Here is a 22,923-nt window from a genome sequence, read left to right as displayed (position 1 = left end):
GAGACCGGGTTTGGGCATTCTTGATGTGAATGATTGTTTTTCCTGGAAGGCCCCAGGAAGCCACTGCTTTTCTCTGTAACTGATTTGTACTGGCTTGCCACACAAAAAATAGCACCTTAATGAGTTCAATGTGAATGGCAAACTGAGTCCCTCTTCATCTGCCGAGAAAGCATTCGGCGAACACCTCCAGACCTGCAGGCCCTAGGGGAGCGGAGTGCTGGGAGCACAAGCCCAAATTGCAATTGAAAAAAAATGAAATAAAATAAAGCTGTGATTGCTGTTCAGTGGCAAAGTGGTTTTGTGAAGGATAAAGAGTTCCCATCCCTCAATTGACCCCCAACAGCTAAATGAACTGTGTCTACCGGCTTTTCAGTTATAAGCACAGTTCACATTTGGCAAGTAAAAGACTTGACTTTGATTAGTTATTTCTAAAATGTGAAAACAATACAATCAACATTCGTCCAAAATTACTTATTAGCCAAGCATTTTGGTAAATAGAAGGATTTTTTTCTCACTAAATTCCCACAACAACCCCATAAAGACCACATAGGGGCCTCTTTTCAAAAAAAAAAAAATCATCCTTCTGGACAGTCCCACCTCACTCCCCATCATCACTGTGGTGATGATGTTTCTTAAATACATATAAACATAAAATCAGATATAAATACCTCATGTTTATAGCTCTTACACCTACAAAGCCAGGTGAAGTTAAATACCACATACTAATAATATTTGCATATCTTAACAATAAACTCAAAATTCTATAAAGTGATTGGCTATGTTTTAGTAAAACGAGTTCTTCCACCGTGATACCATTGTGGCTGTGGTGCTGTGTGCGAGTGTCTTTGGAGTTGGACGTGTTATCGTTTACCCAGATCCTAGCACTGGGTATTGGCACACTGAGGGCCACTGAATGAACACTTATGGACCTGTTATCACGATACAGATATCCTCTGTTATTGGTTCTGTACTGTGGTAAAGTCCAGAACCCACCCTGGGTAGTGTTCCTTGCCCCACTGTGCAGTGTCCTCTTGACTCTATTGGCAGATGTCTGCCTGGAGCCGCACCTCAGTGCAGCACCCACCCACATTGAACTTGCTATTTTAAATCCTTGTGGGTGGAAAAAAAAAAAGGAATAAGCTTTTATCCACTTTTATCCACTTATATTTAATTCCCATTCTTATTATTTACAGCTGCTTGTCACATCATAGTAGATAAATGAATATACCTAAACTCTGATGGATAGATTTTTGTGACTTTTCTGTCAGCTACAAAATTTTTTGCAGAATTTATAACCCAAATACATTTTAAGTTGATTAAATGATCAAATAATGGCTTCTTAACTGTGTGTGTATTTTCCATAGAAAAAAAATTGTGGTGTTCCTCGTTTATTGCTTCTTCCTTGAACAGAAGTAATATGCAATAGGAACATATATAATTGAGGGGTTCTTCAGAGTCAAGGCCAGAAGAGTGTCTGGCCTTGAGTGTCTTTCATAGCATTCCTCTGAGCCCTATCCTTTTCTGAATCCCACACTCAATTCATATAGCTTCTTACCATTCCTCATTCACATGGGATTAGGGAAGAGTGGATGCTGGGTGGTTCTCCCTTGGGCAGGCCGTTCCTCTGCCTGAACCAAGCTTTCTGCCTCTCCATCTGACAGTCTACTGCTCATTCTTTATGCCTCACCTGCAAGATACCTAAGAGCCTTCCCCAGCTTCCCTGATTCCCTCTATGGTGCCTTCACAACCTGCTGCACATACCTCCATCATAGCAATTATTAGACACCGTGAGCGCCTCACTTTGCATTCCCAATATTTACCATAACCATTCCCAATATTTACGATAGCCTGTGACTCATTCTACTAAAATGGGGCCGCTGGCTAAAGACTGGATAATGGATTTGCCTCTATTTGTAAGTTATTCTCCTTTTATTCAAGCAGGAAGTAAGAATTATTCATCAGTCACAACATTACCAAAAAAAGAAGAAGAAGAAGAAGAAGAAGAAGAAGAAGAAGAAAAAAAAAACTTTCATTATTGCACTTAACTTACTGGTTTGTCCTCAGTCATTACTGGGACATAAATGCTGCAGATGGCCTTTTGTGCTCTGGATCTGGAGTTGACCTCTGATAGTGGGCGGTTAAGAGCAAACTGTCAGTTCCTGAAGCTGAGCACCTCTCCTGTCTGAAGGAACAAGGGAAGGGAGGGAATGAGGAGACGTAGGAGGAAGAGGTACCTTCACAGTGTTGATTCTGAATGTTGTAAAGGAATTTCACTTAATTCTCTGTTTGACCAAAGAGGAAGCTGAATCTCAGGAATTAGAAAGTGATTTTCCATAAACTCATATACATAGGAGGGGCTGGGGCCACGAGTCTCTCTCTCCTGACTGTCCACAGCATTCAGAACCTTGATACCTCCTTATTGTTCTCTCTAAACAGGAAGTCCCATAAGCAAAGCATTCTTGTCTATGTCAGTTTACAACTGTACTCCAACACCTAAGTGAGACTCCTCCAAACATGGGTACTTAGGAAATACATGGTGACTGAAGAGGTGAACCAAAACTTGCACCCAGGTCTTAGATCCCTCAGAACAGTGCTCTGTCAGTTTGCACTTTGGCTCAGGACACCTCTGATATAAGCCTGGTGAGTTTTCAGCATTATAGAGAAGAAAAGTTGTATTGAAAATAGAAACCACTAGGGCTGGGATTGTGGCTCAGCAGTAAAGTGCTTGCCTTGTACATGCGAGGCACTGGATTCAATCCTCAGCACCACATAAAAATAAATAAGCAAAATAAAGGCATTGTGTCCATCTACAACTAAAAAAAAATTAGAAAAAATAAAATAAAACCACTATATCTATCTAACTAGATGTGTGTGTGTGTCTCCTATCTATCCATCCTAGAAGCTCCTTGTCCATAATCTGTTACATATATACTGATTCACAAAGTGTATTTCTTGATTCAGTCTTGAAATGTAAGCAAGATACATCAACTTAGACAAAAGAAAGCATTAGATTTTCCATTTGTAGAATGTAGTATGATGAGAAAGACACTGTGGACTTTGCCTCCTGCAGTGGCTGCGTGGTTCACCTCTACTGCATTTATGGTAGAAATTTATAATGGAGGAAAGGATGTATGCTCTGTGGGTAGAGAAATCTCATTTCCAACTAAGACTCTCTTGCTGTCTAAATTTATGACTTTGAGCAAGTTTCCAATGAGCCCCATATATTACCCATAAGTGGGTGATAATAATTATAATAACATTATGAGGCTGGGGCTGGGGCTGAGTGGTAGCACACTTGCCTGGCATGTGTGGGGCACTGGGTTCGATTCTTAGCACCACATATGAATAAATAAATAAAATGGAGGTCTATCAACAATTTAAAAAGAATTAAAATATAATAATCATAATAACATTATAATAATATAAAGGAGGCATTATTATTAAATTTATAATGCACATAAGGAAAAATAAACCCTAGAAAGATAAAATAACTGTCCCAAGGTCACAGAACCAATGGACTGAATTAAGCTTAACAAAGACTCTCAAGAAGAAAATGCATCTGGCCAGAGAAGCAATGTGCCTCAACCTGTCTGACTAGGACTAAGCCCTTATCTCAGCCTATGCACTCCCCTGACTTAATGAATGCCTGGGGGTTATCTAACAACCCCAGCCTCACCCTGTGACACCTCAGGCCTGCATCTGAACAAACCATATTATAAAACAAAGTCACTGGGTTCTCTTGTCCTATCCGCAGTGGGCCACAACATCAATTCTCCTCCCACAGACAACTGAATCAATTCTCCCCCCAGCCAACATTGCTTAGGCAACTACTGAATACTTAGCATCTGCTAGACCCAGGAAGAGTAAAGCAGAAATCAAAATCATGAAAGTTGGGCACTGGAGTCTGATAGAGCTGAATTTCAATCCTGGCTCTACCACCTACCAGCTGGGCAGTGACGTTATCTCACTAAGCTTCAGTTTTCTTGGTTGTGTATATGGAATGACACAGACAGAGGTATGTTTTTACATGGGTTGTGTGGGTGTGTAAAGAGATAATTAGTAAAAAATAAGTTTAACAATGATTACTGACAATGACACAGAGAGTGATATGGATAAATATTATTGTTATTATTATTAATGCATTTATATTCTAATTGGGGGAAAGACCCACTTTGGGTTAGGAGGGTGCAGTCAAGAACTCTACCTCAATCCTTTTGCTGGCAGAATGACCTCCTCTCTTGCCCTCTACCCTACTTGATGAACTGTCCTTCAATAGCACTGTCACCTATCACCTCTTGCTTGCTTATCTTTCCCTCCACAATGGAATTTATTTTGCATTCTTCGTGCCCCATTAGTACTTCGTATATGCTGTCACATTGTATTAGTAACTTAGGAATCTTTCTCTCTCTCTGCCACTGAATTGCTAGGTCCTTCAGAATTGATTGTAGCTCAGTTCTTCACACAGTTTCTGGACTATAAATGTGTTCAATATCTATTTGTTACATGAAAAAAAATGGATGTAACTGTCTAGGACAGAGCTCTTGGAGAGACCAAAAGAAGGCCCACGAGAGAAGAATAACTTAAAAGAACTCAGCAGATAGTAGTGGAAACAGGAAAAGAGAGATTTCAGTGATTTTAAATTTGTGGAAATCAATTTTAAGTGAGAGTCTCCCTCACACAGGTGAGGGTAAATCAGCTACTGCATCCCTGTTGGCCCCAGAGGGGTTGCATCACCTTTAAGGTAGGGATGTAAAAACAGCTAGTAAAGACTGGCCTTTTGGTAAGCAACTATCAGGAGAAAATTCTTGCCCAAGAACTGGCATTTCTAGTAATGGAGAAAGAAAGTTGAGGAGGGACAGTTGCTCCCTGGGAATGAACACATTACATCGCAGAACTCTCACTGCTTAAAACACTTGGAAAAAAAATAATAAAGCGACAGAGATTGTTTCAGAAATAAGGTATAAAATTCCACAGCAAGCAATTTGCCAGGAGTCTTTCTTGGCAATGGCAGTTGTTACTATCTGCTGTGAGCAGGGTGGAACACAGACTGGGAATCTTTGCAAGTGATTACAGAAAAAACAGGATCCCATAACGGGTCAACTCTGGAGCCAACAGCTTGGGTATAAAAGTTAGCTTACAACTCAGTTGTACAAACCCTTTGACTACTGACTTATCTTTCCTCAATGTAGTTTCCTCAGTTTCACATTCTTATACCTTGACATAAAAAGTGAATACAATTAGTAACCACTTAGTAAGAGTTGTATGGACAGCACTAGTCCATAGAAAGCACTTAGAGAAGTGTCTGCCAAACAGCTAAGCATTAACAAACACCAGTAATGAGTGCTATTATCATTGACAAGTACTTGTTATCCATTTAACTTCATGTATTCTTCTGAGGCAATGTGGAGAGTTCAAAACAATTTTTTTTTTTTAAGAAAAGATACTGGTACTTACAGAGTTAAGCTGAAAATGAAGCATGAAACTGGTATCAATAGAACATTATAGAACTCTGGAAGTCCCTAACTGATGACTTTGAGTGATGAGGAGCAAAAGGACCAGAATAGTAAAAGAGGGACCTATATTGGTGATAGGTACTTAAAGTTAATTAAAATAGGACTTTATCAACCACTTTATCAAACTCCAGATATTGAGGGGCAAATCAAGGGAATAAAAGAACTCCTCAACACTGCATTTGGCTAGTGCTAAAATAAAAAGACATTTTTCTAGCTTGACCTTGAATGAGGTTTCAGGTTTTGAGAATGGTAAAGATGAAAGAACCTTAAGTATTAGTTGATCTGTGCACAATGATTTATAGATAGAGAAACAGGCCCACAGATATGAGGCAACCTGCATAAGTCACACTGGAAACCCAGGATTCCTCATGCTCCTTGGTCTGGTTCTGAGCTCTCTGTAGACATTAGTTGGCTCCCTTGGCCCCTAAAAGCCACTCTCCTTCTCTGGCACTGGTCAGTGAGTTGAAATTCCATGTCTGGCTCATAGGTTTTCAGGCCAGCCCTTGCTGCTGCCTGCTCTAGCCAGTTGGATGCTAATAGCCACAACAGGCTTAGTCCTACAGGCCTGGACAAGAACCTTAGAGTTGTAGCAAAAAAAAACAGTTAAAGTAAAAAAGAAAAAGTAGAAGTAAAAACTGATCAAAAATTAGCATAGAAATTAAGAATTAGCAAATGACCAACAACATTTGTCATGAGCCCCATTTCTAATTATTAAAAATAACTCCATCATGTCCCATTGATAAAACTCTTGACAGTGAGCAAAAGTAGGGAATGGAGGGTTTGGGAGTTTTGCTTAATTTTGTTTTGCTTTCAGATTCTTTGGGTTCTATAAGCCATGGGACTTGGGGACTTAATAATAAAATGCTAGATAATTTTAGAATTATGAAGCAATTAATTGGAATCACAAATCCTGGCAATCTTCTGTAGAAGATGATGCACCAATTGGCAAAGCAAATGATACATTCTCAGAAATCATTACTAAATTTATCATCTCTTGCACTAGTTCCAAATATGAATATCTAAAAGAAGACCAAATTGATAAGGGCTCAGCAGAAGGTTTGGCACATAGTAGAAAACAGTAGGCATTTAATTAATAAATTAATAGATAAAATGAATAATAATAATTATGTATTAATAATTTATCATGATTCATTTATAAATAAAACAAATTACTGACCCTTCAGCTGACAATATAGCTTAAAATTTCCATCAGCTTTAGTGAAACTGAAGAAAGCCATTTCAGTTTTTTCCAAAAACTATATCCAGTGACCACACAAAGTTCTAAGTTTGTAAAGCAAAATGTCTATGATAGAAACTCAACTGTGGCAGACAACAGCACCATGTTTTGTGTTTAATTCTCTGATGTTTCTCTCATGTTGTCCATTTAAGCCCACATCCATATCCATGCTGGAATACTTTAAATTGTAACAAATTCATACTAGATTGAGCTTGTCAATATACCAGAACAATTATACCCAGAACAATTCACCCTCTTTCCCTCCACCTAACAATTAAAATTTAAAAGGTACAATTTTTAAAGAGTCTTTAAGCCATTTAGAGACCTATTAATAGTAATAAGTGATGGTTGAAATCAAACTTTCCTTGTCCATTGATTACAGAACTGCTGGTACAACTCTCCTGAGATGCTCAGAAATATTGTTTGCCCATTATATCTGTATATGTCTGGATATGATACCTGAATTACAAATACGGTATTTTTATGTTTTTGTTGTTGTTGTTGTTTCATAGTCTCAGATTTTAAAGTAAAGGTAATAGAAATTTATATTTTTGTGACAACCCTTTTTGGAAAAGTTAGTGTTCAAATAGAAAACTTAATAGTTAAAAACAGGGTCTTAATGGCCCAGTTGTAAGATGTATCAGTGTTTTCTTATAGCATACCTGAATAAACCTTGCTCTGAGCCAACAGACTTAAAATGTTATTTCATAGATATCTTACATTATAATGAGGTAATCAAGAGAACACAGGGGATTTTGAAAGGGGAAGAAAAGCAATCAGGTACATCACTGGACCAGTTATAAATTAAGAATAAATTGTTGCTCATGAAGGTATCCTTTAGTGCAGATCACTGGAAAGTAATCTGGCAATGTGTTACAATTTTTAAACTTTTCATAACTCGATAATTATACTTCTAGGAACCTATCCAAGAAAATAAACTAAAATGCAAAAAAAAAAATGTTACACTCAGTGTAATACAGAGTACTTAGGAAAAGGTAAACAACAGAAGCATCAGACAATATAAAAATGTTTAAGACAGCTGTAGTAAGTTCACTTGATGAAATATTATGTTGTCAATGTGTTTGTAAGATATATTGGTTTGTAGTCTTGTAGTGGCTCTCTAATTTTGGCATATGGATAATATTGGACTCATAGATTAAGTTGTTAAATGTTTGCTTTTCTAGCTTTTAGAAAAGTTAGTGAGAATTGGTGTTCATTATTTTCTAAATATTTAGTAGAGTTCATCAGCAAAGCCATTTGGAACTGGACATCTTAGTGTGAATATTTTTAAATGCTAATTCAATGTCTTGTTATAGGACTAGTCAGAGCTTCTATTTTTTTTCCTTGAGTTAGGTTTTTGTGTTTGTGTCTTTCTAGTAATTTGTCTAAGTTATCTATTGATATACAGTTTTCCATAGTAGCCTCTTAAAATCCTTTTTATTTCTCCAAGGTCAGTAATAGTATCCTTTTTTCATTCTCAATATTAGTAACTTGGATCTTTTTTCCTTGTCAGTCTAGTTAAAGTTTTATCAATTTCATTCTTCTTTTCAAAAATCACCTTTTGGTTTTGTTGATTTTTATTTATTCTCTATATCATTAATTTTAGCTCTTAAGTGTTATCCCTTTCTCTTTGCTTTAGGTTTAGTTTGGTCTTGTTTTTTCAGTGTCTCAAGAAAGAATGCTAGATTATGGATGAGAAATTTTTGTTAATATAAACAGTTATAGCTGTAAGTTTTCCTCTTCAGAAGTGCTTTAACTGGATCACATAAATTTTGGTATCTTGTGTTTTCATTCTCATTCATCTAGAAATATTTTCTTTTTCCCTAATGACTTCTTCTTTGACCCATTAGTTAACTGAAATTTTTTAATTTTGAAATATTTGAGAATTTCCCAAATATCTTCTAGTTTCATTCCATTATTATGTATTCCTTCATTAAAACTGATGTTTCCAAAAACTTTCTAATGATGTGGTAAGGTGCTTCTATTACCATTAAAATAATTGATTACTGTTTATTGAACTTTATTAAATGTCATATGCTATAAAGTAAGAATTTTTGTATACATAATAATATTTAAATATTCAAAGCTAAGGCTCAGACATTAATATTTTAAGGTCATATAAACAAATCCCAGAACCATTGTTTGTAATACTTTATTATGTGTTATAACAGTAAGAAATCAAAATTGAAGATTATAAAAGATTGCAAAATAGTTTTTAAATAAAGAAACAATAATGTTAAAGAAGGTCTTTTTCAGCAAAAAGATGATAGACACATTTTCCCCTGTATTTCCTTCAAATTTTCCCTAAAAGGTATGCTACCGTGTGTGTGTGTGTGTGTGTGTGTGTGTGTGTGTGTGTATTAACTATTCTTTTAGTTAGGAAAGAGAGTAAAAGGGGAAAAATTAGAAAAAAAATAGATGATAGAATCTATTGAAGTTATATATGCTACTAAAATATTTTAAGTTTTTCTATAATTGAATCATGGACAATAGATGGAGCTGAAAATGTGATACTGTGCAAAAATGCATAAAGCAAATAGCTAAGCCACCTCATTTTTATTACTAGTAATAAAAGGAGGCTAAAAATAAATCAGACCATTAAGCATAAGAATCATGAGATAAAATTCATGAGAAAAACAAATCAGAGAGATAATAAGTACAGAAAAATGCAACAAAATGGAAACATTACTCATTTGGCTGTGTTTCTTATTTTTTCTTCACTTCTCCCTCTTTTCTGCATATGTCAATTTTTTCTCAGAAAATTCACTATTGTGGTATACAGAGAAGCTACTAGTTTTTCTATGCTGATTTTGTATCATTCTACTTTACTGAAATTGTTTATCAGTTCTAAAAACCTTTTAGTGGAGTTTTTACATTTTTCTGTATATAGAATCATATTATCTAAAACAAGCACAGTTTGATGTCCTTCTTATGTGTGTGTCTTTTATTTCTTTCTCTTGCCTAGCTCTGGCTACCGTGTGAAATGTTATATTGAATAAGAATGGTGAGATTGGACACCTTGGCTTGTTCCTGATGCTTTCAGCTTTACCTCTTTGCCTCATTCACAACGATGTTGACTGGGGCTTTGTCTTATCTATATGACCTCTTTAATATGTGGAGGTGTATCCTTCTATATTTGTTAAGGGGTTTTATAATGAAAGGATGTTGAATTCACCAAATTTTTTTCTGCATGTATTAAGATGATCATATGATTTTGATCCTTCATTTTATTGATGCAATATATTATGTTACTGATTTCCATGTGTCAAACCATCATTGCAGACCGGTGATGAAACCAACTTGAAAATGGTAAAGTCTTTTTGATGTGCTATTGAATTCAATTTGCTTGTGTTTTGTCAAGAATTTTTGCCTCTCTGTTCCTCAGAGATATTGGTCCATTTCTTCTGTTTTCCAGTTTGTTAAAATACATCTTTCCATAATTATCCTTCATGATTCTTCGTACTTCTGTAGTATTGGTTATAATATCTCCTTTTTTATCTTTGATTTTATTTTATTCTTCTTTTTCTTGGCTTGTCCAGTTAAATATCATCAATTCTATTTTTTTAACAACTCAATTTTATCGATATTTTGTATTGTTTTTATAGTCTCATTTTTTTCTGCTCTTATATCTATTACTTCTTTCCTTCTACTAATTTTGGATTTGGTTTGTTCTTGCTTTCTGAGTCCTTGGAGTGCATCATTATGATGCTTATTTTAAATCTATTTTTCACATAGGTGTTGGTTGCTATAAATTTCTATATTAGTACTGCCTTTGCTGCATCCCACAGTTCTTATGTGTTGAGTTTCTATCTCCATTTTTTTTTTTTTTTTGGTTTTATTGATTTTATTTTTTTAAATACACGACAGTGGAATGCATTACAATTCTTATTACACAGAGTACAATTTTTCATATCTTTGTATATAGAGTATTTTCATGCCAATTTATGCCTTTTTATATATATATATACTTTTTTGCATTATAATTCTTATTACACATATATACCACAGTTTTTCATATCTCTGTATATAAAGTAAGTTGACACCGGATTCGAGTCTTCATCCATGTACTTTGGATAAAGATGTCCATCACATTCCACTGCCCTTGCTATTCCCCTTCTCCTCCCTTTCCCTCCTACCCCCTCTTCGCTATCTAGAATTTATCTAATCCTCCCTTGCTCACCCTCCCTACCCCACTATGAGTCAGCCTCCTTATATCAGAGAAAATATTTGGCCTTTGTTTTTTTGGGATTGCTAACTTTGCTTAGCATTATCTTCTCCATTGCCATCCATTTACCTGTAAATGCCATAATTTTATTCTCTTTTATTGTTGAGTAAAATTCCATTGTGTATATATGCCACATTTTTTTTACCCATTCATCCACTAAAGGGCATCTAGGTTGGCTCCACAGTTTAGCTATTACTGACTCTTTTTATGATCATTCTTTTAAATTCCTTCAGAGATATCATATTACCTTATTTTTCATATTTCTTATTCTTCATATTTCTTGTTCTTCCATATTAAGGTTTGCACATCTGGTGTATCGGGTGTCTCTACCACTTTTATAGGGCAACCTTCTTAATAAGCAGATTCCTCCTGAAGGTGTGTCTTGAGGCGTGGGTTAGTTATGCAATGCTGGCTTTGATTCTAGCTTGGCAGCATAGTGTAGTCTCCCTAAATTTTATTTGTTTGTTTTTAATGACTTGGAGCAAAGTGTATACCACAGCAGAGTCAGAGAGAACCACTGTCACTATAGGCTATGCAAGAATGGGGACATTCTAGCAGTTCAGACAGATGTGATGCAAACAGCTGTGGACATAGTGGCTGTTCAGCTACTCTTTACCATGGGAGTGGTGGCCCCTGTCAGTTGATGTGCATTTCTTCTTTCACTGTTGATACTAGCTCTGCTACAAGCAAGAGTCTCTGGATGGCATGGGGAACCCCTGCAGTGGTAAGGGGCCTGAAGCATTGTTCTCTGACCAGTCTGTGATGCAGGCCCAGAAGCTGCATTGGTGGAAACTGCACAACCAGTCTGTGGTGTTCAGATCAAATCCTGATAGCAGCTTGTGGTCAGAAAGGGAAGGTGCAGAAGTGGGCTAGTAGCCAGAATGATGGTGTTCCTCTCTGCCAGTGGCATTTAACATCCAGAAGCAAGGTTATGGCTGGTGCTGGGCAAAGTTCCTAATGGCACTGTTTGACCATATGTACCCAGTGGTGGGGTGATGGCTGAAGCTGGGGCTTTTCTGCCCCCTCCCAGGTTCTTGAGCTGTGGAATGCAGGGTAATAGCCACAGCCATGGTTTTGGTCAAAATCTCCTCAGCATGTTCCTGTGGAGAGAGCAGCAGCATGAACAACAGTGTTCTCCCACCATCAGTACAGACATTTGAGCACTGTACAGTGCCAGGCATACATTCACTTGTGTCCAATGAGGGACATAAGGACTGGTGCCAATCCATTTGTTTTTGGTCACAACTTTGGTCTCAGAGGACAGACCTTTATTTCCTTGTTCTCAAGGGTGACACCTGCCATTCCCCTCGGTTACAACACCTGTCCTACATAGCGAGTTCACTGGGCCGTGTTGTGTATACAAGGCAACTACCACCCAAAAAAATGCAGTGGAATGTCTGTGGAGCCCCCAAAATGGGAATATCCGGGGATTTTTTAAGTTCAGACAATAATTTCATTCCCTCTCGAGATGGTTCCTGCCTACAGTAGTACCTTGGGTGCTCACCAGGAGAAGATGTAGGGGATTCTTCTCCAAAGCAAGGCTGCTATTCGGATTTCAGTTTGCTTATCTAAATGGGTTGCCATCCTTTGAGTATTTTGAAGCTTTCCAGTAGCTGGGACTGCCAGCATTCATACTGATAAGAGTTTTCTGGGACTCTTTCACCCTCATCCCTGAGAAGGGGGGACTCTTTATCCCCTGATTGTAGAGCTAGATTGGTAGATACCAGAATATTTTGTTCTCTTTCTATGCTATTGTTCCAAGTCTTGGAATATTACAAGTTCCAGACTCTTGTTGATTTCAAATGTTCTCCAACAATTACTCACACACACACAAAAAAAGTAATGCACCATTATTTTTTTTATTCTTTGTGGAGGAGGAGATGAGTGCTGGACACTTCTATTCTACCATCTCAACCTCTCTTGTATTTTAAATTAAAAGCCTGTATTCTTCTAAACACAGCATAGATAACATTTTTTTTTTAAAGCTGATGTTTTGGAATCAACATCATGTTCCCAGCCTGGGAAGAGTTACAAGTTGTTGTTGTTGTTTGTTTGTGGTATTGGAAAACAGACCAAGTGTTTGGTTTGAGAGCTGTGGTAAGCCCCTTAAGTAGAGATACTAAGTAGGCAAGGGGGTACACGAGTCTGGAGTTAAGGGGGAAATTCCAAACTGGAGATAAACTTGGGTATAATCAAGTCATTGGCATGTGAGATAGCCTAAGGAACGAGTCGGGGAGAGTAGAGGGAAGAAAGAGAGAACCAAGGATTGAGCTCAGTATTCCCAATTTTAAAGACTGAAAAGTTGAGAAAGATCTAGCAAAATAGACTCCAGATGAGTGGATTCCTGGAGTAATAGGACAATGAAAATATAGAGGTGTAACAGAGTTCAAGGAGGCAAGTGTTTCAGGGAGAAATATCACATGAACTATGTCTAAATCTAGATCAAATATAGAGTGAAATAAGACCTGAGAATAAATGTTGAATTAAACATCCCTGAGCTCATTCATGACCCTAGATAAAGCAGTCTGAAAATTTTTTCTGAAAGCGAGCAGATACAAATGATTATAGGCTTTGTTTGGAGCCAGATAGTCTCTGTTGCAACCATTCAGAATTGCTGTTGTGGCACTTAAACAACTGTAGACTACATACAGAATGGGCCTGATCGTGCTCTATTTCAACTTTATTTACAAAATCATGTAGTGGGCTGGACTGGCCTATGAGCCAGTTCCTGACCTTTAGTGTATGTGATATCAAAGCATTTAAAGTGTGATTCAGTATATTCAAATAAAGAAACAGAAGGATGGTTTTTGAGTTGTTTTGCTTTAAAGAGAAACAGAGAAATGCAAGTAGTAGGTTAAGGTTGCTGGAGAATGAGGGAGAAGAGGTTTGCATTCCCTTGGAAGGAACAGAAATGATATCCCAAATGTAGATGTCTTGGACCTCAAAATTAAGAAAACACTCAACCTGCTGCACATCCGAGTGACCATAAAGTCCAGCATAAGTTTCAGCAACAACTTTACGATTCCAAGCTTGCTTCTGTAGAGCCTCTTGGCTACCTCATCTCTTCAACTGAAATAAAGCCTCAACTTGGACTGCAAAGTAATAAAGTTTTATTTAGCATAACCTGTCCCAGAAATAATGTAAGTAGTAAAAAAAAAACAGGGGTGAGGGACTCACCTGGGATTTCATTTTTCAGAACCGTTTTAGAATGGTTGGATCCTGATAAAACTGTTTTCTTGGAAAGGAAACAAAAGTTAAGTTGAATTTTATATTTTGAGGTCAAAGAAGATCAGCTACCACATTTCCATGAATAATAAACTGTTTGCCACCACCACAAGTCCACTAATGTTAGTCATAGGGATCTGTTGTTCTCATTTTCATTTTGTTTTTTTTTTGTTTTTGTTTTTCAGTACTAGGGATTAAGCCCAAGGGTGCTTAACCACTGAGTTACATCCCCAGCCCTTTTATATAATTTATTTAGAGACAGGGTCTCACTGAGTTGTTTAGGACCTCGCTAAGATGCTGAGGCTGACTTTGAACTTGAGGTCATCCTGCCTCAGCCTCCTGAGCCATTGGGATTACAGACATGTGCCACCATGCCCAGCTCTTGCTTTAAAACTCTTTGAATGTGTATGAAAATAAGATATGTAATATAAGGTGGTCACCCAAATTTATAGTAAAAATTTTCCCAAGAGAACACCATTAAATGGAAAAAAGTCTTTATAAAAAATGAAATAAGGTGGCTGCAGAAAAAGTTTATTTGAGCTCAGTATAAATTTAAATTCAAATTTCACCAGAACACATTATCACAAAGGTGACACTTTAGATCTATGAAACACTTGAAGCTTAAGAAATTAGGACAGGCAGATGAGAAGAAAAACTGATCGTATTCCTAGTTTTGAAGTTTTCTGTATGAAAGGATATATGTCAAGATCTACTCATGTGTCCTGAAGGGTGTGGAATTTTAGTGGAAAAAAGAGTGATTGTTTTTTGTCTTATTTTCTTTCTTCATGGAGCATGTATTTTATCTTAAGCCATCTCACCAGTGCCTTACATCTTGGTGTCAGGATGGGCAATTTCATGCTATTTGGCCTAAAAACTGGCAACTTCTGAGAGACAGTGATAGGATGCAGGTATTCTAATGTCTGTCACAACATGAAGGGTATTCATTTAACTGAGATAAAACAAAATCAGATAAACAAAAGACATCCAGCTGCCTGATTTCAAGGGTTAGAAAGGATGGTTTCTTCTCACTCAATTAAAGATTTTAAACTATTTACATCAAATAAAATGAGAAAACCTACTCATTGTTTCCTTTCATCTCATGGTGTGGGGTTGGGGAGGGGTTCTTTTTCTTAAAATGGAGTTATTGAGATGTAATTCACATAGGATACTGTCCACCCACTCAAAGTATACAATTCAGTGTGCTTTAGCATATGTATAGGATTCTACAACCATCACCACAATATAATTTCAGAACATTTTTATCTCCCCTAAAAGAAACCCCATTCCCATTAGTTTCCACTCTCTGCTCCCTGTACCCCCAGCCCTAAGCAATCACCAATTTACTTTTTGCTATAGATTTGCCTGTCAATTTTTCTTTAAATTGCCATGCATGACCTGTACCACTGAATTTTTTTTCCTCATTATCATAAGAATTAAAAAATGTGATAAAGCCTTCAAAAATGTGAATAGGTATCCAGAAAATTGTAGCAGCATGATCAAAAGATATATTGAATTCAGTAGTATCTGATGGCTTAAGTAGTCTCTAAGCAGTGAAGATATTGATTTAGACAGATTGCAATATCACTTAAATGCCAATAATTTTAATTATAAACCTGAAGCAGGCTAAGGTTGCAGAAATGTCTCGTGCTCATAAGAACAACAATATTTGCAAATGCATTTTCTGACTTCACTACTTGCTATCTGTGTGACTTTGGGCAAGCATGAAAATTCATGAAATTAGCAGAGATAGAGCATTTAGGACCAAGCCTGACACATAGTGCTCAATAAATGTTAGGTATTATTTTATCATTTTAACTCATAAGAACACAGTAATTTAGGTCAAATTCCAAAGAAGAATTCTTAACATATGCCAACTTACACATTTAATTAGTATTTTTGAAGTCTCTCTTCAAAGACATTTCCTGCCATGAAAGCGATAGAGCATGATTGAAGATGCTGTAATGTAGGAAGAACAGCATTGATCAAGTATGATTATGAAGAAAGCTGTAACTGGCCTTCAGTTACTTTAGAATCATGCATTCTATAAATAGCAAAAGTGCTTGCTAATTTATTACTTTCACCTAAGAACTCTTGTTGCAAATTTTCCTTCTATATTAAAAAACCAATTGCAGCAACAAAAAGCTTCCATAATGGTCTTATACCTAATAAAATAAAGAATAATATTAGAGCATTATAAACCACATAGTCTTTTATAGTTGAAATGTTTAAGACCCTAAACATGACTTTTTAACTCTGTGTGAGCTAAAATTGTGATTTGGTTTTGTGTCCATAATGTGAGGAAATGTAACCCAAATAATTTAGTTACCTTCTCTTTAATTCAAATGCAAAATGGCATTTGTAATAAGACTATGTTAGATAATTTCTGAGGTATTATGTACTTTTCTGTTCTCTTAAAAAGTGTGGTGCTAAGTATTATGTCCCAATCAGATAACTCATGACACACAACATTTTCATACTTGGGAAATGTTAACACATTACAGTCCTTGCTTTGAAACATAAAAGAATTAATCACAGACAACACCATTTCACTTTCCTTTGACCCTTTAGACAATTTAATATGGTTTGCATGCAATCCCATTTTAGGCCCCAATGGCCTATACTTTATACATCTGTTTGTATGTTATCACCCCAAGCTTTCCTCCTCTTGGCATTGTTTTGTATTTGCATGAAAATTCATAATTTTTGCATGAAAAGTCATCTGTGCTGTTGAAGATAAATGTCTAACATGCCTTGTAAATATCACATACCATTACTTACATATTTTTTTCTTTTATTTTCAGTTATTGAAGTTTAAATATGCTTGAAATGTAAAAGTGGCATGAAACTGTAGTGATGCAAGAATATTTAATGTTCCTTTAAGGTTTATCATTCTTACCTGGGAAAACTTGGGGGCTATTCCCAACCTAGTCTTTGGACACTAATCTTCAATTACAAATTATGATAAAACTATACTGAACACAGGTGCTGTCAACAGAGTAATAACTTCTGAAGTAAGTTTTTTTCCTTAGCTCTTTCACATGAAGTGTAAAATTTGTCCCCTGACTTCATAAATTATTAAATATTTTATTGTTTTTCACAAAACCTTCCTAATGTGACATAAAATTAAGCTCAGTTGACTTTGGCGAATTCCTAGTACCTAAAAAAGTAAAAATAACTTACTGAATGACAGCACTAACATTTTAGTACCTTAATGCTTTCTCAATGCCAAAATGGATATTTGATATAAGAGTGCATGAATACACAAAGAGAGTAAGTCATTTGCACAATTTCATCAAGCTTCAAATTAAAGAGCCCTTGACAGTGTCCAACCAATGGGAGAAAGTGCATACTTCCAAGCAAGGCTCCTTTCTTCCAAGGCTCCCTGCTTGCTCTGCACTTATTCCCCCCGACTGCCATTGCTACCACACTAACACTGTTTGAGAATACCCTTTAGAGAGTCCTTTAGAGCCATCAGCACATGGATTTTAAAACCTGTGTAAGGAGTGATTATAAACTTTCTTATGAAGTGAATAGACTCTCAGTACCAAAGCAATCAAATCAGGATGGTAATCAAGCTGGTGAAACATTTTCAATGACATATGAATATAAAATTAATAAGACTTGCAGGGCTTATAGCTTGAAAAATGATCGTGGACACATTTCCCAAAGAAGAACCCCTCAAAGCATTCATATAAATATTAGCAATGGTGGAATAAATGGAATTTTCTTAAGTATTTCAGATGACTACAGCATAGTCACTGGAATGAATAATTTCAATATTATGTATGTAGGTGTTATTTTTAACTTGACCTCATTTAAGCTAATGGAGGAGTTTACACATTAAAAGACAGTCATTCTACATTATTTTTATCTTATCGGAATGTAGATGAGTGACTGTCACTTCCCCTTGGCTGAGTGAATATCAAGTTAATGCCAATTTAGCAGCAATTTTAACAGCTTTTGGTTGACTGTCTCCTGACTGTCACCAACTAGTTCTGTGATATTGGCATGGGACTCAACCTCTTTGTGCCCTGGCTCCTTAAATTATCTTTAAGTTATCATCTGAATAGAAATGCTATAATTATCATATATCTGTGTGTGAGACTATAATTATCATATATCATAAATCTACATTCTTCTCTGTATACTTTAATTAAGTTCAAGCTGAAGTAACTCAAAATTTAAAAAATAAAAGTAAGGGTAACTAGACACAGAGAAGAAAACTAGTTTCTCTAATAGTCTTTTCCACCTGATGGTAAGATGCCATTTTCCTAGCTCTATTTGTTTACATTATTGTCTTGTACAAGTCTCACATCCCAGTATCTTCATCACCTTTTACAGATGAAGATACTGAGGTTAAGAGAGATTCAGTTACTTGTCAGAGGTGATGGACTAGCAAGATACAGAGCCAAAGACTCTGGGTCTTCCAATTGAATACTTACTCCCTCCATCACCGTTTATCTCTGAGCAGGCTTTTGATTATGAGGCGATTTTTCCAAGGTGTCATCATTCAGAATTTACACTCCTTGAAAAGAAAATCTGCCTTTAGAACACCATGGCACCTCTGTGGAATCTCCACTTGCGTCACTACAGCTGTCTCTGCTTTTACAAACTAGTTGTTTTGTCAGCATGAGTGTGACAACAATTAGACGTCCCCTGTTTTTGCCCCATGCCTTTTCTCCTTCACAGTCATTCAATGACAAGCGTAAAAAGAGCTTCATCTTTTCACGAAAATTCCCATTCTACAAGAACAAGGAGCAGAGTGAGCAGGAAACCAGTGATCCTGAACGTAAGTAGATTCTCCAAGATAATGTCACATGCAACACAAGAGGAAAAAAAAATCCTTCACGGGCAACACGCATGATGTAGGCTCTCCCACGCCACACGCTAGGCAAACGACACAGCAGGCAGGCAGGTCAGGTCTTACTACTGTGACCAGTGTTTGACTGCAGTCTGGATCCTTCCCTTCCTGTGGCTCTTCTTTGTAGAATGCTTTGGCAAGGGAGATATGGAAACTGGGACTTCACATCTAACCAGCCTTTTTTGACCAGAAATGGGTATGATTTGCTTTTTCTCTCATGTAAGGGCTTGAGACTGATTTCCCTTCTGGGCAGAAATATTGGGTTCCATTGCTGCAGAAACTTTTTTGAAACGCTCACTAACTGGGAGCAATTAAATTACTTTTGTTGATTCTGGCATATTGGCTCCCTCTTTCCCTTCCAGTAAATATTAAATACTCTCTCAGCAGTGAGCATGTATTGGTGGACACTAAGTCTCAGAATTTGATATGAAACATGGAGGGAATCGTTCCTCTAAGAGGCACATTTCTGTGGCAATATTAACGGATGGCATTTGCCAAATCTTTTTTTTCTCCCTCTTTTTATGTTTTCAGACTTCTGCTTATACCTTTGGAGTTGCTTTCCAAATCAGCAATTTCTGCCCTAAGTCTCAGCCCAGGGAGTTTGGGGTAAAAGTTGTTTTAAAAGCACAGAGTGGGATCCAGATTGTTTAGGCAACACGGTCTGTCATGGTAGTATCCATTTCAACTCCACTGACTTCTTCCTTCCTCTTCCGTGGCTGTTCTTCCTCTCTCATTGCTCTCTCTGGGGACTTCCATGCAGGACATCCCCGGATTAGGTGACGACGGTTATGGAACAAAGACTCTGAGTAAGTTTCCAGGAATGGTCACTGTAACTTTTCTTTTCTTTTCCTTTCCTTTTGAGTTTGGCTTTTGTTCCTTTTCTTGAGGGCCTTTCACTCCTAGCATGCACAAGATACGAGTTTTATTTGTTACCTAGCTGTGAATGCTCCTACAAAATAATTTTCAATCGTTTTGTTCTGCATGTCAGCATTTAAAAGCAAAGTGTGTCAGGCACTCTAACTTCTGTTGCAGTTAACTCCTTCCCTTTCTGACCATGTGATATGGCCAACATGGTCCTGATGCTCACCATAGCATCACTTGCTCTACTGCCTAATTCTTCCCCAGAGAGCAAGAAACCATGTTGCAAGAAAGGGTGAGCTAAATGTTCTAGAAAAGCAAAGTAGAAATCTACTTTATGTTCTTTCTTCTGCCTTTTCACATGGAAATATTTAATTAGCTTGCCAAATTTCATAATCGAATTGTACTTTGCTATTAGTAAAGGAGCTACTCTGTAGTCAAAAGGAACATGCATTCTTGAAAAATAAACATTAAGCTATTTGATCTTCCATGAGTAATTCTTTGTCATTAACTTTGATCTTTTCTGACTTGCAGTGATCCTGCTTGAAACGTTTGTATGATAAAGTTTTAGATATGTATTAATATCTTTTTCTATCAGTGATTAATTAGCTGCATTACATAATCAAGTCTTTTGTAGCATAGAACAAAAATAATATGTATTAGACCTTTACATTCTAGTTATTCATGTTTTCAGTCTGTGTCTTATTGCATTTAGCAATTAAAACTAATTTTCCTATGTATCAATATGCTATGATTTTTCTTTCTTTAATACTAATCCTATTGTGTAGGCACCAATGAAATAAGAACAGAATTTTGTGTCTTTTGCAGTTGTATCACATGTTCAATTTTATTTTGACAGCTATGGGTGATATTTTTATAAGCTGTTCATGTCATTTTATAAAACAATAGCATTGTTTTCAAGGGCTGTTTTACATAATCTCACATAATACCTTTCATACTTCAAGTTGTTCATTTAGAGTGGTTTTTAGATATGTATACATAGAAAACAAAATCTGATCGGGAGTACTGATCTCTTTAAAGATGAAAACTTTATCTTTGAGGCATTACAAGAATATGATGAAATTTTTCTTGAATTAGTGGGTAAAATTCAAATGCTATTTTCAACATTATTGCCATAGTATCAAGCATCATCAGAGAGAGTTTGTAAATTTTCAATTTGGGAGGGAAAAGGAAATGTTTTAATATATTATTAATATTGAAAATCAATAAAAATCTTCATAACCCCCAGTTCAAAGTACTTAAGGTAATAATGCCTGTGAAAACACACCATTGTTGGTCTTGATGGTCTTTGTGATAGAAAACAGACTTGCACAGTTGCATTCACACTTCTTTCTCAGTGCCCCTTTGCACTTAGAATATGTGTGCCCAATTAGCAATGCAGAAAAGATTTGTGTAAATTTAACATACTTCAGTTTTCATGAATTTCATGCAGCAAAACAAGTCTATATAACTGGCAAGAATACATAATATCTAAGCATTTTAAAGTGCTTTTTCACTATTAGAACATAATATTATACTTTTCCTCTTTCGTGTCAATCGTACGACAGGTCAATTTTTTTAAAGCTGAAGTTATTACCAATGAGCTTCAGAAATCAAATAATCTCATATACTTAACTAAAGTGATATACAAAAATGTTGATGATTTGATCATCTATAATTTAAATAGTACAGATAAAAGCAAATAACTTCAGAAATGAAAGTGCTAATTCTGGCACGTAACCAGTACACACATCCCTGATATGTTAGCTAAGCTGTATTGTATGAAAAAAACAATTCGGAATGTCACTCTATGAGCACATTATTCAGAATGAATTAATGACAGACTTCATGCTAGAACCAGCCTGAGCATCAGGCCATTTAACGATTGCCTAGTTGTACCCACAAAACCCAATAGCTATCCAGGCAAAGCTCTTAATATAAAAACAAGAAAATACTGAACTAATTCACAAAACATTTTCAGTGACTTCTTTCTTCCAATATTTTTCTTTTCACTCACTAAAACAGGAAAGATCTTCAAGCCTCCCTTTCAGCCTGAGAATTAGTTTAAGAAGTATTTAAGTAGAAACAAAATTCAAGAAATTCCAGGGATCAATTGGTGATTCAGTGTTCCTAGAGAATAATTAAAGGCCCAAATAGAGAAACGCCTGCAACAAAACAGTGCCTGCATACCTGAAGCTCCTGGATTTATAGTTAAGAAGATATTCAGTTGAGACACATTGGCCTTTGTAACATGAATCTGGAAATCCAGCTGTAGGAATGGGTCATATAGTATTTATAAAAAGAAAATTGCATAGGTTGACATTCATTTTTTAATTAAAGATACTTTCCTTGTTTGCTAAAAGGAGGAAACAGCAATCAAGCAGCAGTTTCCTGTAAAATGGCGATAAAGTTTTCATCTTCTTTATCTTACCTGAATTTTCTTAATGCAATCTACTCTGCAGCCTTTGACTTGCCTTTTGCTCACATTTCTAGTAGCCTTGCATGCATGTATTTCTTTCCGTTCTGGCTGCATTCCAATGCTTGGTATCTCTTTAATTTGCTGTGCTGTTCTTGCAGAACATGTTTCTTCTAATGCCAGCGATAGCGAAAGTAGCTACCGTAAGTTACTGCTTTGGTTTGCGGTTCTTTTCTTTGCAACTGCTCCATTGCCTGTGATAGTCATTTCAGAGTTTTGTTGTTGTTTTTCAATTGCTGCCTTTTGTCATCCTTATCCAAAGCAAATGGCTTGAAATGAAATCAGTTTTGGTTGCAGAAAGATACAGAGGACACTAGGGCCATCAGTGGACCCTAATGAGATTTGTGCAAGCAGTCAATCTTGCTAATTTCAATTCCAACCTCAGCTGGTGGTGACCCAATGATTCAATTCTCACAGAGAAAGTGCAAAAAAAGTTCAACATAGTGGATTTTGAAATTCCACCGCCTGCCTCCCCCTGATCAATTTAAACTCCCTGCAGGAGGGTGAAGAAGTCATTATGATTTTATT

At 36.4% G+C, this 22,923-nt stretch overlaps 1 protein-coding gene and 1 long non-coding RNA gene across 29 annotated transcripts in view; one reads left to right on the top strand and one right to left on the bottom strand.

Annotated features, from left to right (window-relative positions):
• Dlg2 (discs large MAGUK scaffold protein 2) overlaps positions 1 to 22,923 on the top strand; it is a 1,969,681-nt gene that overhangs the window by 1,916,500 nt on the left and 30,258 nt on the right. For 15 of the 28 annotated variants that reach the window (XM_021725176.3, XM_078046781.1, XM_040285028.2 and 12 more), the window contains 2 exons: positions 18,890 to 18,989; positions 22,497 to 22,538. In XM_021725176.3, the coding sequence (XP_021580851.2) occupies positions 18,890 to 18,989; positions 22,497 to 22,538 (142 nt within the window). Of the gene's footprint in view, positions 1 to 18,889; positions 18,990 to 19,821; positions 19,868 to 22,496; positions 22,539 to 22,923 lie in introns of all 28 variants that reach the window. The other 13 variants (XM_021725177.3, XM_021725175.3, XM_021725185.3 and 10 more) reach the window with 4 other exon arrangements.
• Positions 8,887 to 22,797, bottom strand: LOC144377152 (uncharacterized). Its single transcript, XR_013437817.1, has 2 exons — positions 22,351 to 22,797; positions 8,887 to 12,075 (listed from the first exon to the last, which is right to left on the bottom strand). It is a non-coding gene; the product is annotated as an uncharacterized LOC144377152 (long non-coding RNA).

The sequence above is a fragment of the Ictidomys tridecemlineatus genome, chromosome 4, assembly GCF_052094955.1.
Source record: "Ictidomys tridecemlineatus isolate mIctTri1 chromosome 4, mIctTri1.hap1, whole genome shotgun sequence".
In the NCBI taxonomy this organism is placed as follows: Eukaryota; Metazoa; Chordata; class Mammalia; order Rodentia; family Sciuridae; genus Ictidomys; species Ictidomys tridecemlineatus.
This window is presented reverse-complemented; position numbering and strand designations above follow the sequence as displayed.